The following is a 19,603-nucleotide window of genomic DNA, read 5'->3' as shown; positions in this document are numbered from 1 at the left end:
CCGGTCAACTCGTCTATCTGCATTTACCGATACACGATCAATTCAAATCAATCATTAAATATATGATCTTTTTTTCTGCTCACCGACCCTCAATCAATTTTACTTGTTCTCATGCTCGATCAATTTTGCGTTTTGCATTCTAGAAGAGCTTCGAACGGCCATCCCAATCATCGTTATGAGTCCGAGACGAGTCCAAATCCTTCAAAAAAAAATTGGTCGAAACTACTATTCAATTCCAAACTTTTAGAAATGAGCCGAGTCCAAAATCCTCCACGCTAAGGCACCTCCGATTCTGCCGTCCCTTTCACTTTTTCGCTTATTTTCCAATTTATTTGTCCAACAAGAAAACAGATCACATTCACAAATTAAAAAAATTATTAAACATCTCAATTAACTTCTCCTCCTCCTCGTCCTAGGCCCCTTCGTCCCCACTATAATTGCACCAGAGAAAACCCCCAATTCTCTCTCATAATTCTAGGGGTTTTTTTTTCTTCTCCTCATTTTCCCCAAATTCGATCACTTTTTTTTTTGAGCTTTCCTAGAACTTTAACTGATCGAGAAGGACGCGAGCCGTTCCGAGAAAAAGGGAGGTTTTTGAGGATGGGCGGCTACGGCGGTGGTGCGGCGGGGGAGGCGAAAACCGCCGTGGACGGCGGCGGTGACGTGACGGTACACGTGCGGTGCTCGAACGGGTCAAAGTTCTCCGTGCAGATCGGGCTAGAATCCAGCGTGGGATCGTTTAAGTCTGTTCTGGCTCAGAACTGCGATATTCCTGCTGAGCAACAGAGGTTGATTTACAAAGGCAGGATTTTGAAGGACGATCAAACCCTGGACAGCTACGGTACGGTTTTAATTTCGTTTCTCATGGTAATCGGATTTCTGGATATAGATGTAGGTAGTTTTGTTTTCGTTTTTTTGTTGGGGTTGGGCACCAAGGATTAGTTCGAGGTGCGCGATATGTTTACATGTTTACGCTGGTTCAACTCCAGCTCGGCCCAACAAGCAAAGCGATCTGTCCTTCCTGTTTACTGAGATCATATTTTGTAATGCACTTTGATTCTCTATGAACCAGAAGGAAGAGTGAAGAAGGAGAGTTTGCTATCTATCCGTTTGCACTAAGGGCAAGACTGCCGTAGGCATAACTTTCACTTGATATTCAATCTTCTTTCTTTGGAATGCTTGAGCAGTCGTAAGCTAGCCCGGACACTTGATTTAATAAAAAACAAAGAAAATGTTTTGTTTATTTGTGTTGGCATGTGTACTTGGCTAAAACAAAACACATTAACGTAATACTCTGTCTGTCCCATTTTGTTTGCTTCGCACGTAAAATTACAGTGCCGATGTGACCTCGGGAAAAAGTGCTTCGGAGAATGATTTTTCGAACTTTTTTTCGCACCGCATACGGTGCGAAAAGTTGTATCCAGAAGCAGTTTATTTTTGGAGGTCAAAATGACCCGGTTCTCGTAGCTTTCTCGTAGCAAGCAAACGAAACGGGAAAGAGGGAGTATAAGTGATGATGTATTTGGGTAATGCAGATACGGATATACTCAACTTGGCATGCGTAGTAGGTATTTGCCACATGTGGAAGTATCAAGGGAAATGATTTTCGCACTCCCCAAATTGTTAACCGCGAAAATCAATATAGGGTTGATTTTCGCACTTCCCTTGGGAGTGCGGTTAACAATTTGGGGAGTGCGAAAATGACTCCCCAATATCAATTACCAAATTGTTTTTTATATTAATGGAAATTTTGTGGGGGAAAAAGCATCGGGGAATGCTACCTGCATAGCCGTAAACAAAGATAAAGGATTTGTGAAAATTACCTGGTACGTGCTGGAGGAGAATGGGGAGTTCTCGGGAGTATTTAGGACAAGCTTCAGATACCAATGTGGCGAAAAAGAAAAGGGGCATTGACACTCAAATTTAATGCTAAAGCTCACGGTTTTATGGCTTATTAAGTAAAATTGAAAAATACATCCAAGTTCTCCTTTTTTTGTACAATTAAGCAAAGAACTTTGCCACCCTCTGGAACGGGGAAAAATGTTAAGTCCCTTTCAGCAGGGGAATTGATGTTTGCAAAACTGTTGTATACGTGGTTTTACACCTGATGTTGGTGCTCCTTTTACAATATCTTCGGTCTACAATTTTTGTTTTTGAAGATTCTGCACATAGCGTTTTCACTTGATTATTGCCTTGGACTTTGGAGTAAACCCTTGGAGATAAGGATAAAGCACTTATTTTTATGTCAATAACCAATTGCTTACTATAAGAACGACCGACCCCAATCTTAAAATAAATGATGCCTTAATCGATTGTTATTATAATCAAATTTCTGTATTTGGATGGAGATAGTTTTAACTATGGGCGTGTGCATGTGTACTTGCAGAGAATGCTTCAAATAAACATTCTGTAGATATAATATCTCTATACGTGAGTATGGATTTGGCCTTTGGGTATCAGATATGGAATTGGCTGAATATACTGATCTTGGTGTCGGATTGTATTTGGAATGTGTGGATACATCTCTTCTTTTCATCCTAGTAATGCTAAATTTGTGGGGAAAAAACATATGGGAATGCTGCCCCGTGTACCTGGAAACAAAGATAAAGAACTTGTGAAACAAACTTATCCCATACATATGGGCCGGGAACGGCATGTTGTTGGGATTATTTGGGAGAGAAGCTACGGTATGCCTTAATTGATTCTCATTACAACTAAATTTCTGTATGTAGATGGGGATAGTTCTGTATATGGGTTTGTGCTACTTGCCAAAAATGAAAAACATAAACATGGTGCAGGCATAAGATCTGTATATGTCATTATGGGTATTAAATATGGAATTGGCTGAATATACTGTTCTTGGTGTCAGATTGTATTTGCAACCTGTGGATGTATCACTTTCTTTCTTTCCTTAGTAGTGCAAAATATGGCATCCCACCCGAGTACATATGAACGGAAATAAAGAATTTTTGAAGCAAACTTACCCCTTATGTATGGGACAGGAATGACATGTTTTCGGGACTAATTGGGAGAAAAGCGTGGTATATCCATGTTACAAAAGTTGAAGTCGGCAAATTTAATGCTAAAGCACGTGGTTTTGTGGCTTACTAAGTAAAAATATATCCACTTTTCTGTTCATACATTATGGAAAGAGCTTCACCATCCGGGTAGTGGAAAGAGCCATTGTTGCTAAGCGGTAAAATAATTATCCTCTTTCCTAAGGGGAAATGATGTTTGCCGAACTGTTGTGTATGCGGGTTTCACCTTGACGCATTTTGGACCCCATTGGTGCTCCATTTACGATATGTTCTAACTTCTATTTATGAGTAAAATTTGAAGAACTTCTGCAAAGCGTTTTCACTTGATGATCTCCTTTGACTGTTGAGTAAACTCTTGGAAGTAAGGATGCGGCACTGATTTTTATGTTATATATCACCACTTGTTATTATGAGAAAGAACAATCTCAATCTCTAGATAAATAGTTATCGACGGACGAGGTTCATATGGAGTCCTTTGCTCATATGATTTGAAGACCTTTTGCACCGTTGAATAGTCAATCTGTTCAGAATTTATCTTACAAAAAAGCAAGTGTTTAGTTTCACTGTTTCAGTATCTCAATTGACAAACTGGTTGTGTTTTTCTTCATGCTTTTGTCTTATTGTAGCCCTTCTTATTTTTATGTCTACCCCTACATGTAAGTTGCTCCCTTCTTCTTCGCAGTAGTTAGCGTGCAATTTGTTGCCTTTGCGAAGAATGAAAATCTTAAACAAGATGGCTAATGCTGCTTTTTGGACGTGGAACTCTTTGATGTTATATGGTCCAGTAGTTCCTTAAGATCCTTCTACACTGCTCATTAACACTCTTGAACACCATATGCCGTACATTTTCATCTTGTTAGTCCGCAAACTGGTTGTCCTTTTCCATTTCAATATTGCCCTGATCGGGTTTTACCGTATACATAGATGTCTTATCGTGAATTGCATCGTGAGTCGTCGTGATGAAGTAATGAATGGTCAATCTTTGTGCGTTATGCAAACAGAAGTAAAAACAAGGAATCATTGGGCATCATGCTGTACTGCAGTGAATTGCATAAATCACAGTGAGTCACAAGATTCCCTTAATTTCCAATTGAACAACCATTTGAATCGAAGTGGTTGAAACTCGTATGGCATCGTAGAATGCCACAATTCTAACAACGATGTCCATTTACATGTAGATGCATCTTTTCTTCTTCTAGGTCAAACTCATGGATGTAATCATGTAAGCAGAACCATTAGGAATTGTAGAAATACACTACTTAAGCTTGAACTATCTTTGTGTGTATATTCTTGACAGGATTGGAAGCTGATCACACAGTACACTTGGTTCGAGGTTTTGCACCAACTGCATCAGCTAACGCTACAGGTGCAACCAACACTGGAGTTGCAAATTCTACTCCTAGTGGCGTGACCTCTGTTAGCTCTGACAATGGTGGGGCATTTGGAGGTTCTGGTTTGGACACTTCCCTTTTTCCTGGACTTGGTTTTAATGGATTAGGCGGCAACAGTGGATTATTTGGAGCTGGATTTCCAGAATTTGAACAAATGCAGCAACAGTTGACTCAGAACCCTAATCTGGTCAGAGAATTAATGAACATGCCTGCTGTTCAGAATCTAATGAATAACCCAGAAATTATGCGGAATATGATAATGAATAATCCTCAGATGAATGAACTCATTGATCGTAACCCAGAGCTTGCTCACATCCTCAATGACCCTAGCACTCTCCGTCAGACGTTGGAGGCAGCAAGAAACCCTGAACTTATGCGTGAGATGATGCGCAATACTGACAGAGCAATGAGCAATATTGAAGCGTCTCCTGAGGGATTTAATATGCTAAGACGCATGTATGAAAATGTCCAAGAGCCATTTCTTAATGCAACAACTATGGCCGGAGATGCTAGAAATGATGCAGGCTCGAACCCATTTGCAGCTCTTCTGGGCACGCAAGGTGGTGGGCCTACAAGTACTGGTTCTGAAGCTACAACCAATTCTCCTGCTCCAAACACTAATCCACTTCCCAACCCATGGGCCTCTGGTGGGGGTAAGTCTGTGTGTGTGTGTGTGTGGATTGTGGATGTCTTGGTTCTGAGCAGCCGGAAATTGAGCATCTACTTATCCTTATTTTGCTATTCTGATTGGTTCTTTTGTACTACTGAGGCTTTATAAAGAGAGACATCAGAATCAAAAGATGGGAAGTGATTTTGTTAATTATTTTGCACTTTATTCCAAAGGAGTTGCCTTAACCCCTGCAGTCAGCACAATCTGTTCTTCCTCAGGGTTCTATCGGTCTAGGTCGTTGGTGTATTTTGCTCATAAAGCTTGTCATGGTAGTAAGGGGTCAATATCTTGAAGTCCTCAGGGGTATAGAATACTGAAGTTAGAGTCATTGTGCTCTCTATGCACCCTAACTATGGCATGTTTTATGTTAATGTTCGTCTTTCTTTCTGGTAAGATACTTCTCTCCCACATTTTTGATCCCTGATAAATTTTTAAAGGGGTCACCTTGGTTCTGCTGATACTTAGGTTCTGAAGCTCCCTTAGGAAAGTTATACTGAATGCTAATATTCGTCTTTCTTTACGGTTAGATACTTCTCTCTCCAACGTTTTTCATCCCTGATAAATTTTTGACGGGGTCACCTTAGTTCTGCTGATACTTAGGGTCTGAAGTTCACTTAGGAAAGTTGTACTGAATTGTTACGAATATTTTGTAACTTATTGTGAATCTGACAGCTGGAGGCGCCCAAGCTAACTCCACTCCAAGATCAAATCCTGCTGGGGATGCTAGGCTGCCGGATTTTGAGCGCATGTTTGGTTCCGCGCAGGATCCTGCTTCATTCAATCAGTTTATGCAAAACCCAGCTGTATCACAGATGATGCAAAGTCTACTCTCGAACCCTCAGTACATGGAACAGGTTAGTACTGCTCTCTATGGTGTAATATATTTCATTATCTGTGATCTTACTGTGCATTGTCTTAGTATCTAAAGTAATTTCAACTGTTAGGTTCTTGGGCTGAATCCCCAGATGCGTAATATGGTAGATTCCAATTCCCAACTTAGAGAGATGATGCAAAATCCAGACTTCATACGTCAGTTGACTTCGCCTGAAACAATGCAGGTACATTGCTTGAAAATCTGCCGGGGTACTGGAGCTTTTAATAAAGGGGGATCTATGGAAACATTTAACTTATAATCATAGATTAACAATGGCATCCCCAACGTTTATATCACCGTTGAACTTGTTGGGCCTTATGGATTCTTATGTTGATATTTTTGGATTTGCATGTTCCCGTGGATACATACGGTATTTGGTATAGCTCTTTCTTTCAGGTTTAGCTCCTAGATTAGTGACCTTTCCTATACTTCTTGTGTAGATGGTTAGACCCCTTTGTGTATGCCCCTTCTAGTGTCTTTATTTGATGCTTTTCTATGGGAGAGAGACACGTCTGATGGACTTTGTACAGTTGAGGGCTTTTTTGTTATCAGCTCTTCATGGATAGTGTCATTTTAGCGGCTTCATAGGTTTTATATAGACGCATGCCCTTGATTCTTTTATATTTATGTACCTTTACTGGACAAAGAAACAAAGACAAGAACAGCTTGGCATGCAAACATGTTGAATTAAGTCAATTAGAGTGACAGAGGGAGCTTCCGTAATTGTAGAACGGAAGTTCCTGCTTCCAATTCCCTTTTCGCCCCAAGAAAAGGAAGAAAATTATGCATCCACATGCACAAATGAAAGGTTGCAGCCGCCCTTCCTCTCTTCTAGAAAGGTGCATGAGAATGCATCTGCATTCTGCGCACGCACTACATAGGAGATGATTCACTTAGGGGTATATATGTAGGTGCATTTCAGCCTTCTGTCTTCTTTTTTACTCTTCTTATTTATTTGTTTCTTAATTGCCTCTGCTCCTTAACTTCTGCTTTTCCTTGTTTTAGCAACTCTTGACTTTGCGGCAAACCCTGATGCCTCTTCTTGGTCAGCAGCCTTCAACCCGGTGAGTAGTACTTCACTTCTAAATTTCTCTGTAATAGAAGCTCAATTAATATGTCCATGTTACTGTCATTTAAACCTATGTGTTTTTCCGGCTCAATATACCTTTCAAATAACCATCTCAACTGCCGTCCTTTTGTTGATTTGTTTGAATGAATTGCACTCGTGCAGGGAATCAGGTCAAACTGTTGGTGGGACAGGTACTTATCTCTGGAACTTGAAAATTTTCTATAGTGTATCTTTTAATACTATGCTCAACTGTCTCAAATGACCGTCTATTCATTTGTCGCGACTGAGATGCCTCTAAATCTAATAGATAGACATCATGTATTTGGTTCGTTGTATATCTTCAATTTGATCAGGTATTTTGGAGCTCATCATTTAGAATGGCACCTTGACTTGACTCTTGCCAGTTGCCACGTTTAACTGAAGTTTAAAATCCTTTGCAACAATTGGGGAAATTTGTCAATGGCAGTACTGCATCCCTATTTAATATTCTCAGCCAACACAAAAAAAGTAACCACTTTATTTCGGCTATCCACTTTTTCATATATGAATTCCGGCCGCATTCTCTACTTTTGCGATCCATCGAAAGTAGCTGACAGGTTTTTTAAAAGAGAATAGCATCTTGTACAAGATATTAAGTTTACTGTTTTGGACTCTTGTATGGATGTTGGGTGCGGATACGTTTCTAAGTGCCAAGTTTGTCTAGTTTTCACTTCAAGGATGGGGGTACATGCCCGGGAGTGTGTGAAATCCTCAATATGTAATCTTTATGTTCTGGTTTAAGTGGTGTGGAATAGAATTTTTAGACCTTTCCATGCATATTGAAGGAGTTCTAAGCATTGCTCGTGATAAATTTGAATTGGTAATATGTTTGCTAAATTATTTTCCAACTAAACATGTCCGACACGGATCTACATTCTTATCCGAGTGTCCGACAAGGGTATTTCATACATTTTGACGGATCCATGTAATGACATAGAGCGTAATCAAAATTCTGATTCCGCTGATCAATTGGGCATACTCTAATGTTTCTATTAGAGTCCCGAGACTTTCTGGAAAACTTTTCCAGGATTGTCAACTAATCCTGTATCCCACGAGGAATCTTCTGAAGATCTTTAAGTTTCTTCTTCCTATTTGGTACAACCCAACAAATTTGTTTCAGCTGTAAACTTGCTATTAAAATGGCAATTAGCATATGGTTGGTAAAGGGAGGAACGTTTGGGTTTTCTGAGCCACCCCACCTTCTCCTAGCCATCCGGTAAACGGCATCACTGGGTAAAGTCCACTGAAACCCACCTGGGCCCTCCCAGCAACATTGGACCCCACCTCAAAACCACTACAGACCACTGAAACCACCCACGGCCCACACTGCAACCCATTGCTGCCAGGCAATCTAGCGGCAACACCAATGAAATCCACTCACAGCCCCATTGCAGCCCTACATTGCCTTCCCCTTGGCTGAAATCTGCTCCATTATCGCATGAATTTCAAAAATCCACTACCATAGTACCATACCCATTTCGCACTGAAACTCATCTTGGTCTGACAAGCAAGGCAGGCCGGGAAGAGAGTATAGCTGTAAACACTTAGATCGTTCCATTTTACCAGCCTTAAAAGGGTGGCTATGTGTAGCGAGTGAGGTTGAGAGGAGGGTTTCGCCTAGTCCTTTGAAGTTGGTGTTGGAGACCCAAAAATTTGTATGGCTGCCTATTTGGGCTAACAAGCCTCTTTTGTATAGAGCTTGAAAACTTTTTGTTTTTGTTTTGTTACTTCATCTCACAATGGGTGTCACTGTTCTTCCAATAGCAGGATCACTTGATCCTATGGGGTTGGAGATGTTGATGAACATGTTTGGGGGACTTGGGACTGGAAGCCCCACCGTTGCTACCAGATCGGATGGTGACTATTATTTCCATTTTCATTGTGCCTTCTGGTTCATGTGTTGCCGTTTACTCACTTATAACCGTTTTCTGTTTTTGTTTCCCCACTTTGTAGAGCCCCCAGAAGAACTGTATGCCACTCAGCTCTCACAGCTACAAGAAATGGGTTTCTTTGATACCCGAGAGAACATACAGGCACTGATGGCAACTTCAGGGAATGTTCATGCTGCTGTGGAGCGGCTTTTGGGGAACCCCGGACAGTAAATTACGACGTTCGTTTGATCAAGACATCGAATATATATATCTATATAGTCAATCGGTGACCGGTAAAAGCCATTTTCGGATCTTACTTTGGCTAATGAATAAGTACAGAGATGATAAAGAGTTCTGAACCTATTTATAATGAACCTATTTACTATATTGTTTTTCTTGGTTTTTTTTTCTTTTCCCGATCGGCTATATCGTTTAATTCAGGCTCTGGATGCAATATGTGTTCTGCTTGTGGAATTGAAGCTTGTACGAGAAATCTCACCTCTATTGTGGCTTGATGTATTCTCTTCCTCATAATGTGATCTTGTCTATGTGCAATGAAGCTGAGAGCTTATATCTAGTAAATTTCCAGGGATTAGACGAGTGGTAACACGGCAGCAAGGGCTTTACATTTCCGAACTCATAAGTTTGACTTCTACTGCGAGCAAAAATCTCTTGGAGGCTTTTGAAAGTTTTGCGTGGTCGTTAACGTCACTATTTCAGGGTCCCAATGAGTAGTTGAGGTGTGCGTGAGATGGTCTAGACACCCGGTTACCATAGTTTGTCAGAAAAGATTTTCACCCATTCCCTGTGTACGTATGAACTGGATGTTGAGAAGAAAATAGAAAAAGAAACAAGTAAAAAATGGGTTTTTTCATAAGGGTATCTAATCAGATGGACCCTTCTCAAACAAATTTTTATTATGGGAGCCCGCTTACGCTTAGCTCAGAGGTTGGAGCAGAGCATTACGTAGGGGTGTCAAACGTGCCTGTCGTGCCGTGCCGTGCCGTTTTCTTTCGTGCCAACCCGTGCTTCGTGTCGTGCCGTACCGTGCCCGTTTACTTCATCGTGTCATGGCGTGCTCGTGCCGTGCCGTGCTCGTGCCGTGTCGTGGTGGGCCATTTTACTTTGTCGGGCCGTATCGGGCCGTGCCTTTTTTAAATCGTGTCATGTCGTGCCGTGCCCAATTAATCAATCGTGCCGAGTCGTGCCGTGCCTTTTTTTGTCGGGTCGTGCCGTGCCGTGCTTTTATTTGTCGGGTTGTGTCGTGCCGTGCTTTTTTTTGTCGTGTCGTGCCTTGCCGGCCCTTAATGGCTTGTGTCGTGCCGTGCCTTTTTTTGTCGTGTCATACCGTGCTTTATTTTGTCGGGTCAGGTCGTGGCGTGCCTTTTTTGTCAATTTGTGTCGCGGACCTCGCGGTGTCGTGCCATGCCGGTCCTTAATCGTGTGTTGTGCCGTGCCATGTTGTGCCTGTCGTGCTTATACCGTTTCATAGTTCTGCTGCTCCCCTCAAATTTGCCCGCTGGATTTCTCTGCTTCCTTATGGTACAAACCGAAATTACATGACTTTTTTTCAAGTAAATAACTTAGAAGGAGAAGAAGATGAACATGGTAAAAAGCAAATTTTAGACGTGAATTCTCTCTTAAAAGATCAAGTTGTGAGAAACAGGAGGCTATTGGTAGTTGAGATGTTTAACAATTGCCAACACGATTGCTGATTGCCCTCTACATATTGGGAGTTAAGGTGGACACATGGGAACTGTTATTCCCTAGATAATTATTTTACAGCTAGAGAACTGATTATGCTACCATATGGAAAGTAAACTATCCACCAAATCCATGGAAGATAGGGATATACATCTGCGCAACAAAACGATTTAAAAGGATTTGGACCATTTGGTGGCATGTTTCCTTTTGGTAACCATCCGATGCTTTCCACCTACAGTAGGTGCGACTTCTCCAAAGAATAACTACTTCTCATGAAGAATTCATTGAATTTCCTAAGCTAAATGTGTAATTGTCCTTTAGTAAGTTCGCGTGTCGGCGTGCGATGCTCAACTATAGCAAACCCTTTCAAAGAATAAGAGGAGGGAGTTAGGAATAAAATGTTGGAGATCATAATTTAGCAGCTCAGGCTTTATTGTATTCTTCTGTAGTTTTCCTCCTAATTAATGTCATCTGCAGTAAATAAGTTAAAGAGTTGTAAAGCAAACACATTACATTTTAGATAACATTTGCTAATATGTGAGAAAGCTGAGAGCATCCTTGTTTATAGCAGTCGCTTTATTTCACATTCATCCTAAGTACGAAAAATGTCCTATGGATTGAATCGATTGATGATCAAGAGGAGGAAGATTTAAGAAGTGCAAAAAATAACGGGGAACAGTAAATCAGGCATATGCTTGATACAATCTACAAATAAATCTCTCCACAAAATAAGAACTACATAGGAGAGGAACATCCCCACACCAAGTCAAGTCTGCTATGCATATACATCTCATAGCCGGTGGGTCTTGTGGCACCCATAAATTTCCGATCCCATTCACAAAAGAAAAAAGGAAAGACGGTAATACGGTATAGTTGACTGAAAAAAAAAACCCTCCCAAGTATCTAACTAGCCGCTTGCTACAATTTCGTGAATAGCATCGCTGACATATTCATCCTCGGATCTAACGACAAGTTTCATTGCAACTTCTTTTGGCCCGTCAATGCCGAACGAGAGCCGAACTAGAACAATTAAGTTGCACATGTAAACACCAGACAATAAGCAAGTGTGCAATCTTGAGTTTGGTGGGACCACCTCTGTGCCCTGAAAGACACCATCAACGAACAGGAGAGATTTATTCAGTTTTAGACAAAAAGAAGTATAAAACAATACTGCCATTGTTCCTAGTTCCTACTCACTATGCAACATTTTCATTTTCAATTCCTGTCAAGTCTTGCCTGCTGCAGTCAGTGCAGTGCAGCCCCTTGGGTTTTTCTATCATGTTTTTAACTTTAAATTTAAAACTTTCAGAACATAATTTTGCTCTTCATTACGGAAGGGGAACTAATGACTACAACCCCTGACCGAAAAGGAAGGAGCACAATGTTCGAAAATACACACAAAAAAAAAAACGAAGCTACATTACTGTAGAAAGAAAGACAGTTGAAGAAAGGAAAGGACAACGCTTGTCGCTGGATCAAATACAGTGCATAAAATTGTACAAGTCCATGTTCGACATGCGTACCTTGTACATTAGTATAAGTCCATGTATGAATGTATGATAAAGGAAGACAGTAGTTCAAACCTCAGCATAACATGAACGTCATCTTACCTGATTATTTTCTCATGTTGCGTCTCATGTGCATAAGTAAGCATTTCGGCTGCCTTCTCAGTTGCAGTCCCAACCATCAGTAAGCCCATACTAATACCAGCAGCTTCTCCAGCAACGGCACTGTCAGTATAAAGCACATTCGTAATGTCGTCATAGACGTCTTCATCAGCAGTTCCAAGAGCTGCCAAGCCAAGACTTAAGCATGCACCATGCTGAATAACCTGCACCAACAAAAGTTTCCAAACAGGAATAATTTAACTGTTAACCACCATCTCATGTAAAAGCTTGAGCTGTCAGAAATGGGCAACTTGAAAATCATTCACAGCCTCAAGGCTACTTATCGCGATGTTATCGCTTGCACAACAAAATATTAGGTGGTTAACCACAAAATCATCTAAAAGATTGAGCTGTTAGAGGGGGACTGAAATTAATGGTGCACAAAGCAAGTAAGCAACTAAATATTGGATTGTAAACAACACGCACCTCCACATTGGTACTGCGTAGACTATCCCGCAGGAATTGTTTGATACCCTCGCCATGGTTTGCATGAATCAAGCCTAGTGCATATAGAGCACCACCTTCTGAGTATGGACTACCACCACCACCGGCCCCACTCTGTGGCAAGTATGGGGCCATCAGTGATCTTCCCTGTTGTAGGTGGCCTCTGTGAATAACACCAAGCCCTGCTGTTGCACTGAACTTAGCCCAATTAGTAGCTCTGCTCAGCCAATCCTACGAGTTGTTGCAAATAATGAGGGTCAGAGACTCAGAATACATAAATTCTGCAGGGATATTCAACAAATGATTATAAGAGAACTACAGTTATAGTAAGTTCACCAGATTCTCCCGCAGAAATGTATCCACAGTTGTTCCAACATGCATAATGGCATTGGCATATATTGTCAACACTTTTCAAGTTATTTGTATTCGATATCGCCTAGCTGTTGTACTTTCTCTGCTTAATGTCTTTCTTATTTTTCTACTAAGAGACGAAGCTTATAGTGACCTGTAAGATTCTTGGTGGTGCAGCTGGCAGAACATTGCAGCAACGTTTGGCATCACAGCCGTGTAAGGAGATATCTCACATCCGAGGACTATCCTGGTCCTCAATCGAACGGAAAACCATTGTATGGACTGCTTATGCTGTTAAGGAAATACCCTGAACATTTTGTCATCAATACAAGGACCGAAGGCCGAGTGACACAGGGAAAGTAACCATCATGTGCAATAGTAGACTAAATAAAAAAGCAAAGGATAATAGTTAATTAGTTGTCTCTGCCCAAAAATCCAAGGTGTAGCCATATAAAGAGATGGTTCTCGAAGAAATACCACTTCTGCAATTTGTATCACAGAACTACAGAAGACTCCAATATATTAAGGTGAGTATAAGTGATGAATACGAGAATATCAAATCGAATATTACTTCACAAATTTTAGGTTATACTGCTCCACAGAGTAAGGTGCAAAAATAGGCTGGAAAAATTGACACGGATTGCTAATCATGCACAAATATGATGTGTATGTCAAGGCTTTAAAGGTGCTGAATGGGGAGTGAACATACACCTACAAACGTTTTCAACCCAAAAAGTTGCTGCCAAATCCTGTTTGATAGTATAACCAGTTAACATATAACCTTCAAAACATGCAGTAGGAGACATATAAGAATTGTAGCCACCCCTCATCGCTGACCATTTTGGATAAGAAAAACATAGCCACCAAGAAGTTTTCAATCAACAGATCAAGATACTCACAATAATGAATGTGTGGCTTATGTCGTATACTGGTATGCACTGTGGCAGACACTATTTCTCATCTCTACAGACTGTTTTATTGCCTTAAGAATGAGAAGATCCGATCTGTACGCAAAATCATGGAATGGGTTAAGAAAATCTTAACTAAAGGGTCTTGCTAAAACAGGTAGCACATCTATACTCATTTGACACATTTCACTTGACAAATCCAAGAGCAGTAAATTTGTTGCGTTGCTTATAAAGCTTGTTTTTACATGAAGGATAGTCATTAGGAATCTTCATAGACTTCATTCAAAATATATGTGATTGTTTTCATTTTACTCTGTGAGATCAAATTCGCCTCATTAATAGGTCGTATCTAATTGCATACGGTGTAGAAGCAAACAATCTAATGAAGTAAACACTCCAAGTATTGACCAAGTTATCCAGACAATTGAAAGGAGAACGCCACCACTTCACTCAGTAACCTAAACAAGAACGCCACAGAATGAACCCAGGTGTATTCAGGAAGAGGAGAAACAGTACCTATTTTACAACAAACTTCAACATGTTCAGCAGGGAATCCATCTGGCTTAAAACAAGCTGCCACAGCAGCAGTAGAGAGCTGCCATAGCAGTACCAGCAGAGACAGCAACAATAGTATAAAAAAACAGTAGAAGCTCCACAATGCAGTCAGCCACAACAGTGCAAAAAATTAACACTCATGCAATGCCATCAAATAAATAGCTAACAAACTAACAACAAACTAGCAACAAACTAGCAGACTGGAGGGGCTAGGCCGCCACCTCAACTCAGCAAACAGAATATGCGAGGGGTTATGCCACCACCTCGGCTAAGCAATGCAATCAAATAAAACTAATTATACTAACTAAAAACAAACTCAATATTTAGCCTGACTTCGTTACACCTCAGGTTTGGCATAAAACCAGGTTAGAGGTATCCACCAAGCTAAATACGAGCTAATAACACATCAAGATCAAGAACAAAAGTTGAAATCCCAACAAAGTTTTGAAGAAAACTGAAATAAGGTCCACAACACGTAAAGCCAATTAACGACAAACCTCCTAAGAAAACACAATTCACCACAAACCTGATTGACTTGATCAAGTTTGCTGATAATGTTGAGGCGCACATCAGGAAATTCATCCTGCAGAAGGGAAAGGAATATTGGCAGAAGCTGCTCAATAGTTGTGTCCTGCATAAACCACCAAACCAAAGTATGAAAAATTTAAAACTTACACCAACATGTGCAGGATTAATGGAAACAATTCTAATATAAAGAATCAATAAGGAACCCATAATAGGCAGTGGATTACCATCATAGATGAAAACAAGAACCAGCAAGCCAGGTATGCACCAACAGCAACAGAAAACAAGATTATGAAAGCCAAATGAACAAGAAAATAGAATTCTGCTCAGATATAATCATCATAGCAGAAAATTGAAATGGATGCAACATTAAGTTGCCAATAAGGCCTTCATAAGTTGCAACACCACTTCGTAGAATTATAGTTCATAACAATACCACTACGGCTCAGACATTACTTCTTCTTTTTTATCATCATAGCCGAAAATTTAAATGGATGCGGCAACGTTAAGTTGCCGTTAAGGCCTTCATAAGTTGCAACACAATCACACTTCACTTAGCCAAAACTGGGGTTGTGTCTGTGGCTTATTCATTTCAGACTAAAGGAGACACACACACACACACACACACACACACCAACCAGTACACCACACTGCCCCACACACACACCACACTGCCACACACACACACACACACCACAACACATGCAGGCAACATCCATTTCAGTTAAGTGAAGCTAAACAGACCACAAGGCTCAGCATATTAGTTAAGAAAATACATCATAGCCAAAAACTGAAGCGGGGGCAACATCATGTTGCCATTTAAGGCCTTCATAAATTGCCACAACATCCACTTCAGCCCACTTACTGAAATGAATAAGCCACAGAACACCACACTGCCCCACACACACACACACACACCCCACAACGCATGCAGGCAACATCCACTTCAGTTAAGCGAAGCTAAACAGACCACAAGGCATGCAGCATAAAACTGAAGCGGGGGCAACATCATGTTGCCATTTAAGGCCTTCATAAGTTGCCACAACACAATACTGAAATGAATAAGCCACAGACACAACCCCAACAGAATAAATGAATAATAGAATCAAACCAAATGCCAGCAGGTGAGCAGCATAGCAGGACCCCTAATCACTGTCTATATCAGAATCTGCAAAATAGCCTCTGAATTCATCTTTAGCTGAGCGTTTTTGAATTCCAAGGCGTGCATCCTCCCAATCTTTCAAGCATATAAGACAATCCAAAATGTCTGGAGCTAGTCTGCTCCTCCTCTCATCCAACACTCTTTTACCTGCACTAAAAGCAGATTCGGATGCCACTGTAGACACAGGAGGGGTTAGTAGATCACGTGCCATGATTGAAAGAACGGGATATTTATCTTCATTTTTTTTCCACCAAGCTAAGACATCAAAATCACGCCTATCATTCACGTCAACAGATTCTAGGTCCAAATATTTCTCAAGTTCAATACGTGAAGTTATAGTGCTACTTCCTGTTCCTAAATTTGAACTAACAAAATCCCAAAATTCATCATTGGTACTTGTAGAAGATGTTAAAGGAGCAGCAGTACAAGCAACATTAGAACGAAACTTAGATTCATATTTAGCATACATGGTAGTCAATAAATCATTCACATTTGCAAAAGAAGGTAAAGTAGTAATCCCTAAATTCGTACCAATCTCTCTTAAGAGCAAGCTAACACCTCGTAACTTCATCCTAGGGTCCATTACTGCAGCTAACATAAATATTGGTGGCATTTCCTCATAATATTTTCTGAATTTTACCTCCATATCTATACAAGCATGTGCAAAATTTGGATGTTCCCTATGTTTACGAAAATTGACACTAATATTGAAAAGATGATGAAGCACAATACAAGAAGTAGGATAACGAACACCCGAACAAGCTACGGTAGCAACATAAAACACTTTCAAAAATTTCATGAACTCAAAACCAATTTCCCAATCAGCTAGAGTTAAAGGATTACCACGACACGGTCGATATCTCTGATTAACATAAGCAGATATTACATCACTATATTTCCTACAAGACTTTAACATAAGGTAGGTCGAATTCCAACGATTTTGAACATCAGAGTTCATATTTTTTGGTTTAAGTTTGTATAATGATGTGCACAATTTATCAAATTCTTGTTGCCTAGATGGGGAAGTAGCAATAAAAAGAACAGCATTTCTAATTTTTGAAATCTGTGGAGCAATATGTGTCAAACCATCTTGCACAACTAAGTTAATGACATGGCATACACAACGCAAATGCAATAATTGACCAAAATAAGGAGTATTCAAATTCCTTATAAACAATGGAAGTGTAGCAGTATTAGCGCTATGGTTGTCAAAAGTAATGCTATAAACTTTATCAACAACTTCAAAATCCCTAAAAACACCCATAATACTTTCAAAAATCTGTTCAGCATCATGAGGAAACTCCACTAAACGGAAAGCAATAATTTTTTTTTGCAAAGTCCAACTAGAGTCTATATAATGAGCAGTCACACAAATATAACCACGATTATTTATACCAGACCACATGTCAGAAGTAAAACCAATTGCACAAACACTTGCAAGTTCACTAATCAAATCTTTTTTAACTTCACTATGAGCTTTCTTCGTATCACTACGGATTGAATTTCTAGAAACTTTAGCAAAAGAAGGATTCAGACAATTTTGGACAAAATATTCAAATCTAATATCATCACCAAAAGTAAATGGTTGTTCTGCTGCAGCTACATAAAGGGCTAGTCCACGTCTCATTTTTTCTTTTGAATAAACAAAATTACTATCAGATGCACCACCAATTTTATCGGCATGTTTACTTCTAAGATGTCTACCATGTGGTCCTACACCATTATTACTTAAGCATTTATAATTTCTGTCACAATAATGGCATACAGCCCTCCTTCCTATGTCAATACCCTTTTCATTCTTGAAGTTGTCTACTATAGAGAAATGATTCCATACCCATGAGTAGCGTCGTGACCTTTTTGAACCACTAAGGCCTGAATTTGCAGCTACAGAATCTGATGGAGTAGCAGTAGAACCTAAAGGTCCTGTTCCACTTCCACCAGGACCACCACCAACAATGTTTGAAGCGGCCTCCTCACCTACAGAACCCATACCCTGTGGTGCAATAGGGTTTCGTGGTACTTCATCAGAAGAACCTGAGTGGGAGTCAGTAGCCATCTACAAAAAAACACCATAACAGGGGTTATTAAAGGGGAACACGAAAGCCTTAATTTTGTAACCCTAAATGCAATATTCAAGTAAATAACTTTACCCTCTTGTTTCTTTAAAGGTCAAACACATATTCAAATCAAATTATTTTCATGAGTCTAGAAAGTGAAAAGCAGGTAGTTTCAATTTTTATCAGGAAGACAGCAGTACCACGGCCTTTCCAACCATAATTAGCTATCACATCATTCATGAAGAGAACCTAATTTCAGAAATTAGTAACAATTAACAAAAGCCCTAATTTCGTAACTCTAATTTCAAAAATCAGGTCAAAACCCTAATTATTTGGCTTTTCCAAATAAACCCAAACTGAATTTTTATTCAAAAATATTGAACTTAACACATCATTCATGAAGAGAACCTAAAACTGATGCATGTCATCATGTGGTCAACAAATAGGATAACGAAAACAGTAGCAGCATTGCTTTCCTAACAAATTTGTCATAAAGGTACAGTAGAGCATGGTAGTAATTTCCTAACAAATCCAAAGCTATAAGTTCAACTGGTCAACGAACTGCTTTCCAAATTCGATAAACAGATAAACTACATTGCCAAAGCAGGAATGGAGGAGATCTTTTGCAAATGAACATGAAAACAAAAGAGGACACTTTTTTTACTCCCTCCATCTTTTTAGTCCATTCCAAAAAATCGTATTGTGCTTCAAATAAAAAACTACAGCACTTTTGCAGATACTTTTCTGTTTTGTTTTGCACCAGTTGAAAGGACTAATTGAGATCTTTACTTTTTAATTCGAAAAACAACACGATTTCTGTAATGGAGTAATATTATACATGGAGGGAGTATAAACACAGATAAGGATATCAAAAACACAAACACAAATTTTAAACCAAAAAAAAAAAACACAAACACAACAAATTTGCAACTAAACCAGAAGATATGAACCAGTAACAAGTAACAACACCTTAGAACTGCAAATATTTAAGTTCCCCCTTCTTGCATTAATTAATCACCCACATTTTCACATTGCATGAATAGTTTGTCAAACAATCAAATTGAAAAAATCCTCTATATGGACCAGGTCTCCACTGGTGGCAATTAGACATTTCACTGAACCAGCTACTAAAGCTGTACGTATCCACTTCACCAGTAACAAATGCCCCTCTAGGCTGCCTAGAGAAAGTTCATACTTAAAAAAGTCGTAAGTGATTTAGTCCAAAATCACGTGGATCAGGTAGCACATTCAAATGAGGTTCTATTTGTAACAGGTGTG

General features: G+C 39.8%; 3 protein-coding genes across 4 annotated transcripts; 1 reads left to right on the top strand and 2 right to left on the bottom strand.

The window, feature by feature from the left end:
* The first annotated feature begins 263 nt into the window (after window positions 1-263).
* Window positions 264-9,529, top strand: LOC131303553 (ubiquitin domain-containing protein DSK2b-like). Of its 2 annotated transcripts, none has more exons than XM_058330477.1 (8): window positions 264-841; window positions 4,336-5,082; window positions 5,772-5,953; window positions 6,044-6,157; window positions 6,979-7,037; window positions 7,205-7,233; window positions 8,846-8,938; window positions 9,035-9,529. In XM_058330477.1, the coding sequence occupies exons 1-8, from the start codon at window positions 601-603 to the stop codon at window positions 9,181-9,183; spliced, it is 1,614 nt and encodes a 537-aa protein (XP_058186460.1). In that variant the 5' UTR covers window positions 264-600; the 3' UTR covers window positions 9,184-9,529. The 2 variants fall into 2 exon arrangements, with proteins under 2 accessions (XP_058186460.1, XP_058186461.1); XM_058330478.1 differs by having other exon boundaries at window positions 312-841; window positions 8,849-8,938.
* Window positions 9,530-11,375: 1,846 nt separating this feature from the next.
* LOC131303902 (coatomer subunit gamma-2-like) lies at window positions 11,376-11,879 on the bottom strand. The gene has a single exon (XM_058330966.1). It carries the CDS (start codon window positions 11,831-11,833, stop codon window positions 11,564-11,566), a length of 270 nt encoding a protein of 89 aa, XP_058186949.1. The 5' UTR covers window positions 11,834-11,879; the 3' UTR covers window positions 11,376-11,563.
* Window positions 11,880-12,076: 197 nt separating this feature from the next.
* Window positions 12,077-13,163, bottom strand: LOC131303201 (26S proteasome non-ATPase regulatory subunit 1 homolog B-like). The gene is made up of 4 exons (XM_058329975.1): window positions 13,104-13,163; window positions 12,750-12,998; window positions 12,267-12,487; window positions 12,077-12,179 (listed from the first exon to the last, which is right to left on the bottom strand). Exons 1-4 carry the CDS (start codon window positions 13,146-13,148, stop codon window positions 12,077-12,079), a joined length of 618 nt encoding a protein of 205 aa, XP_058185958.1. The 5' UTR covers window positions 13,149-13,163.
* Window positions 13,164-19,603: the final 6,440 nt, after the last annotated feature.

Source organism: Rhododendron vialii, chromosome 10a, assembly GCF_030253575.1.
Source record: "Rhododendron vialii isolate Sample 1 chromosome 10a, ASM3025357v1".
In the NCBI taxonomy this organism is placed as follows: Eukaryota; Viridiplantae; Streptophyta; class Magnoliopsida; order Ericales; family Ericaceae; genus Rhododendron; species Rhododendron vialii.
This window is presented reverse-complemented; position numbering and strand designations above follow the sequence as displayed.

Coding starts and splice junctions, on each gene's coding strand:
- LOC131303553 (XM_058330477.1), top strand. CDS start 601: ATGGGCGGCTACGGCGGTGGTGCGGCGGGGGAGGCGAAAACCGCCGTG. Junction 6,158..6,978: donor CTTCGCCTGAAACAATGCAG/GTACATTGCTTG, acceptor TCCTTGTTTTAG/CAACTCTTGACTTTGCGGCA. Junction 7,234..8,845: donor TCAAACTGTTGGTGGGACAG/GTACTTATCTCT, acceptor TTCTTCCAATAG/CAGGATCACTTGATCCTATG.
- LOC131303902 (XM_058330966.1), bottom strand. CDS start 11,833: ATGGCAGTATTGTTTTATACTTCTTTTTGTCTAAAACTGAATAAATCT.
- LOC131303201 (XM_058329975.1), bottom strand. CDS start 13,148: ATGCATGTTGGAACAACTGTGGATACATTTCTGCGGGAGAATCTG. Junction 12,999..13,103: donor CATTTCTGCGGGAGAATCTG/GTGAACTTACTA, acceptor AACAACTCGTAG/GATTGGCTGAGCAGAGCTAC. Junction 12,488..12,749: donor TACGCAGTACCAATGTGGAG/GTGCGTGTTGTT, acceptor TTGTTGGTGCAG/GTTATTCAGCATGGTGCATG.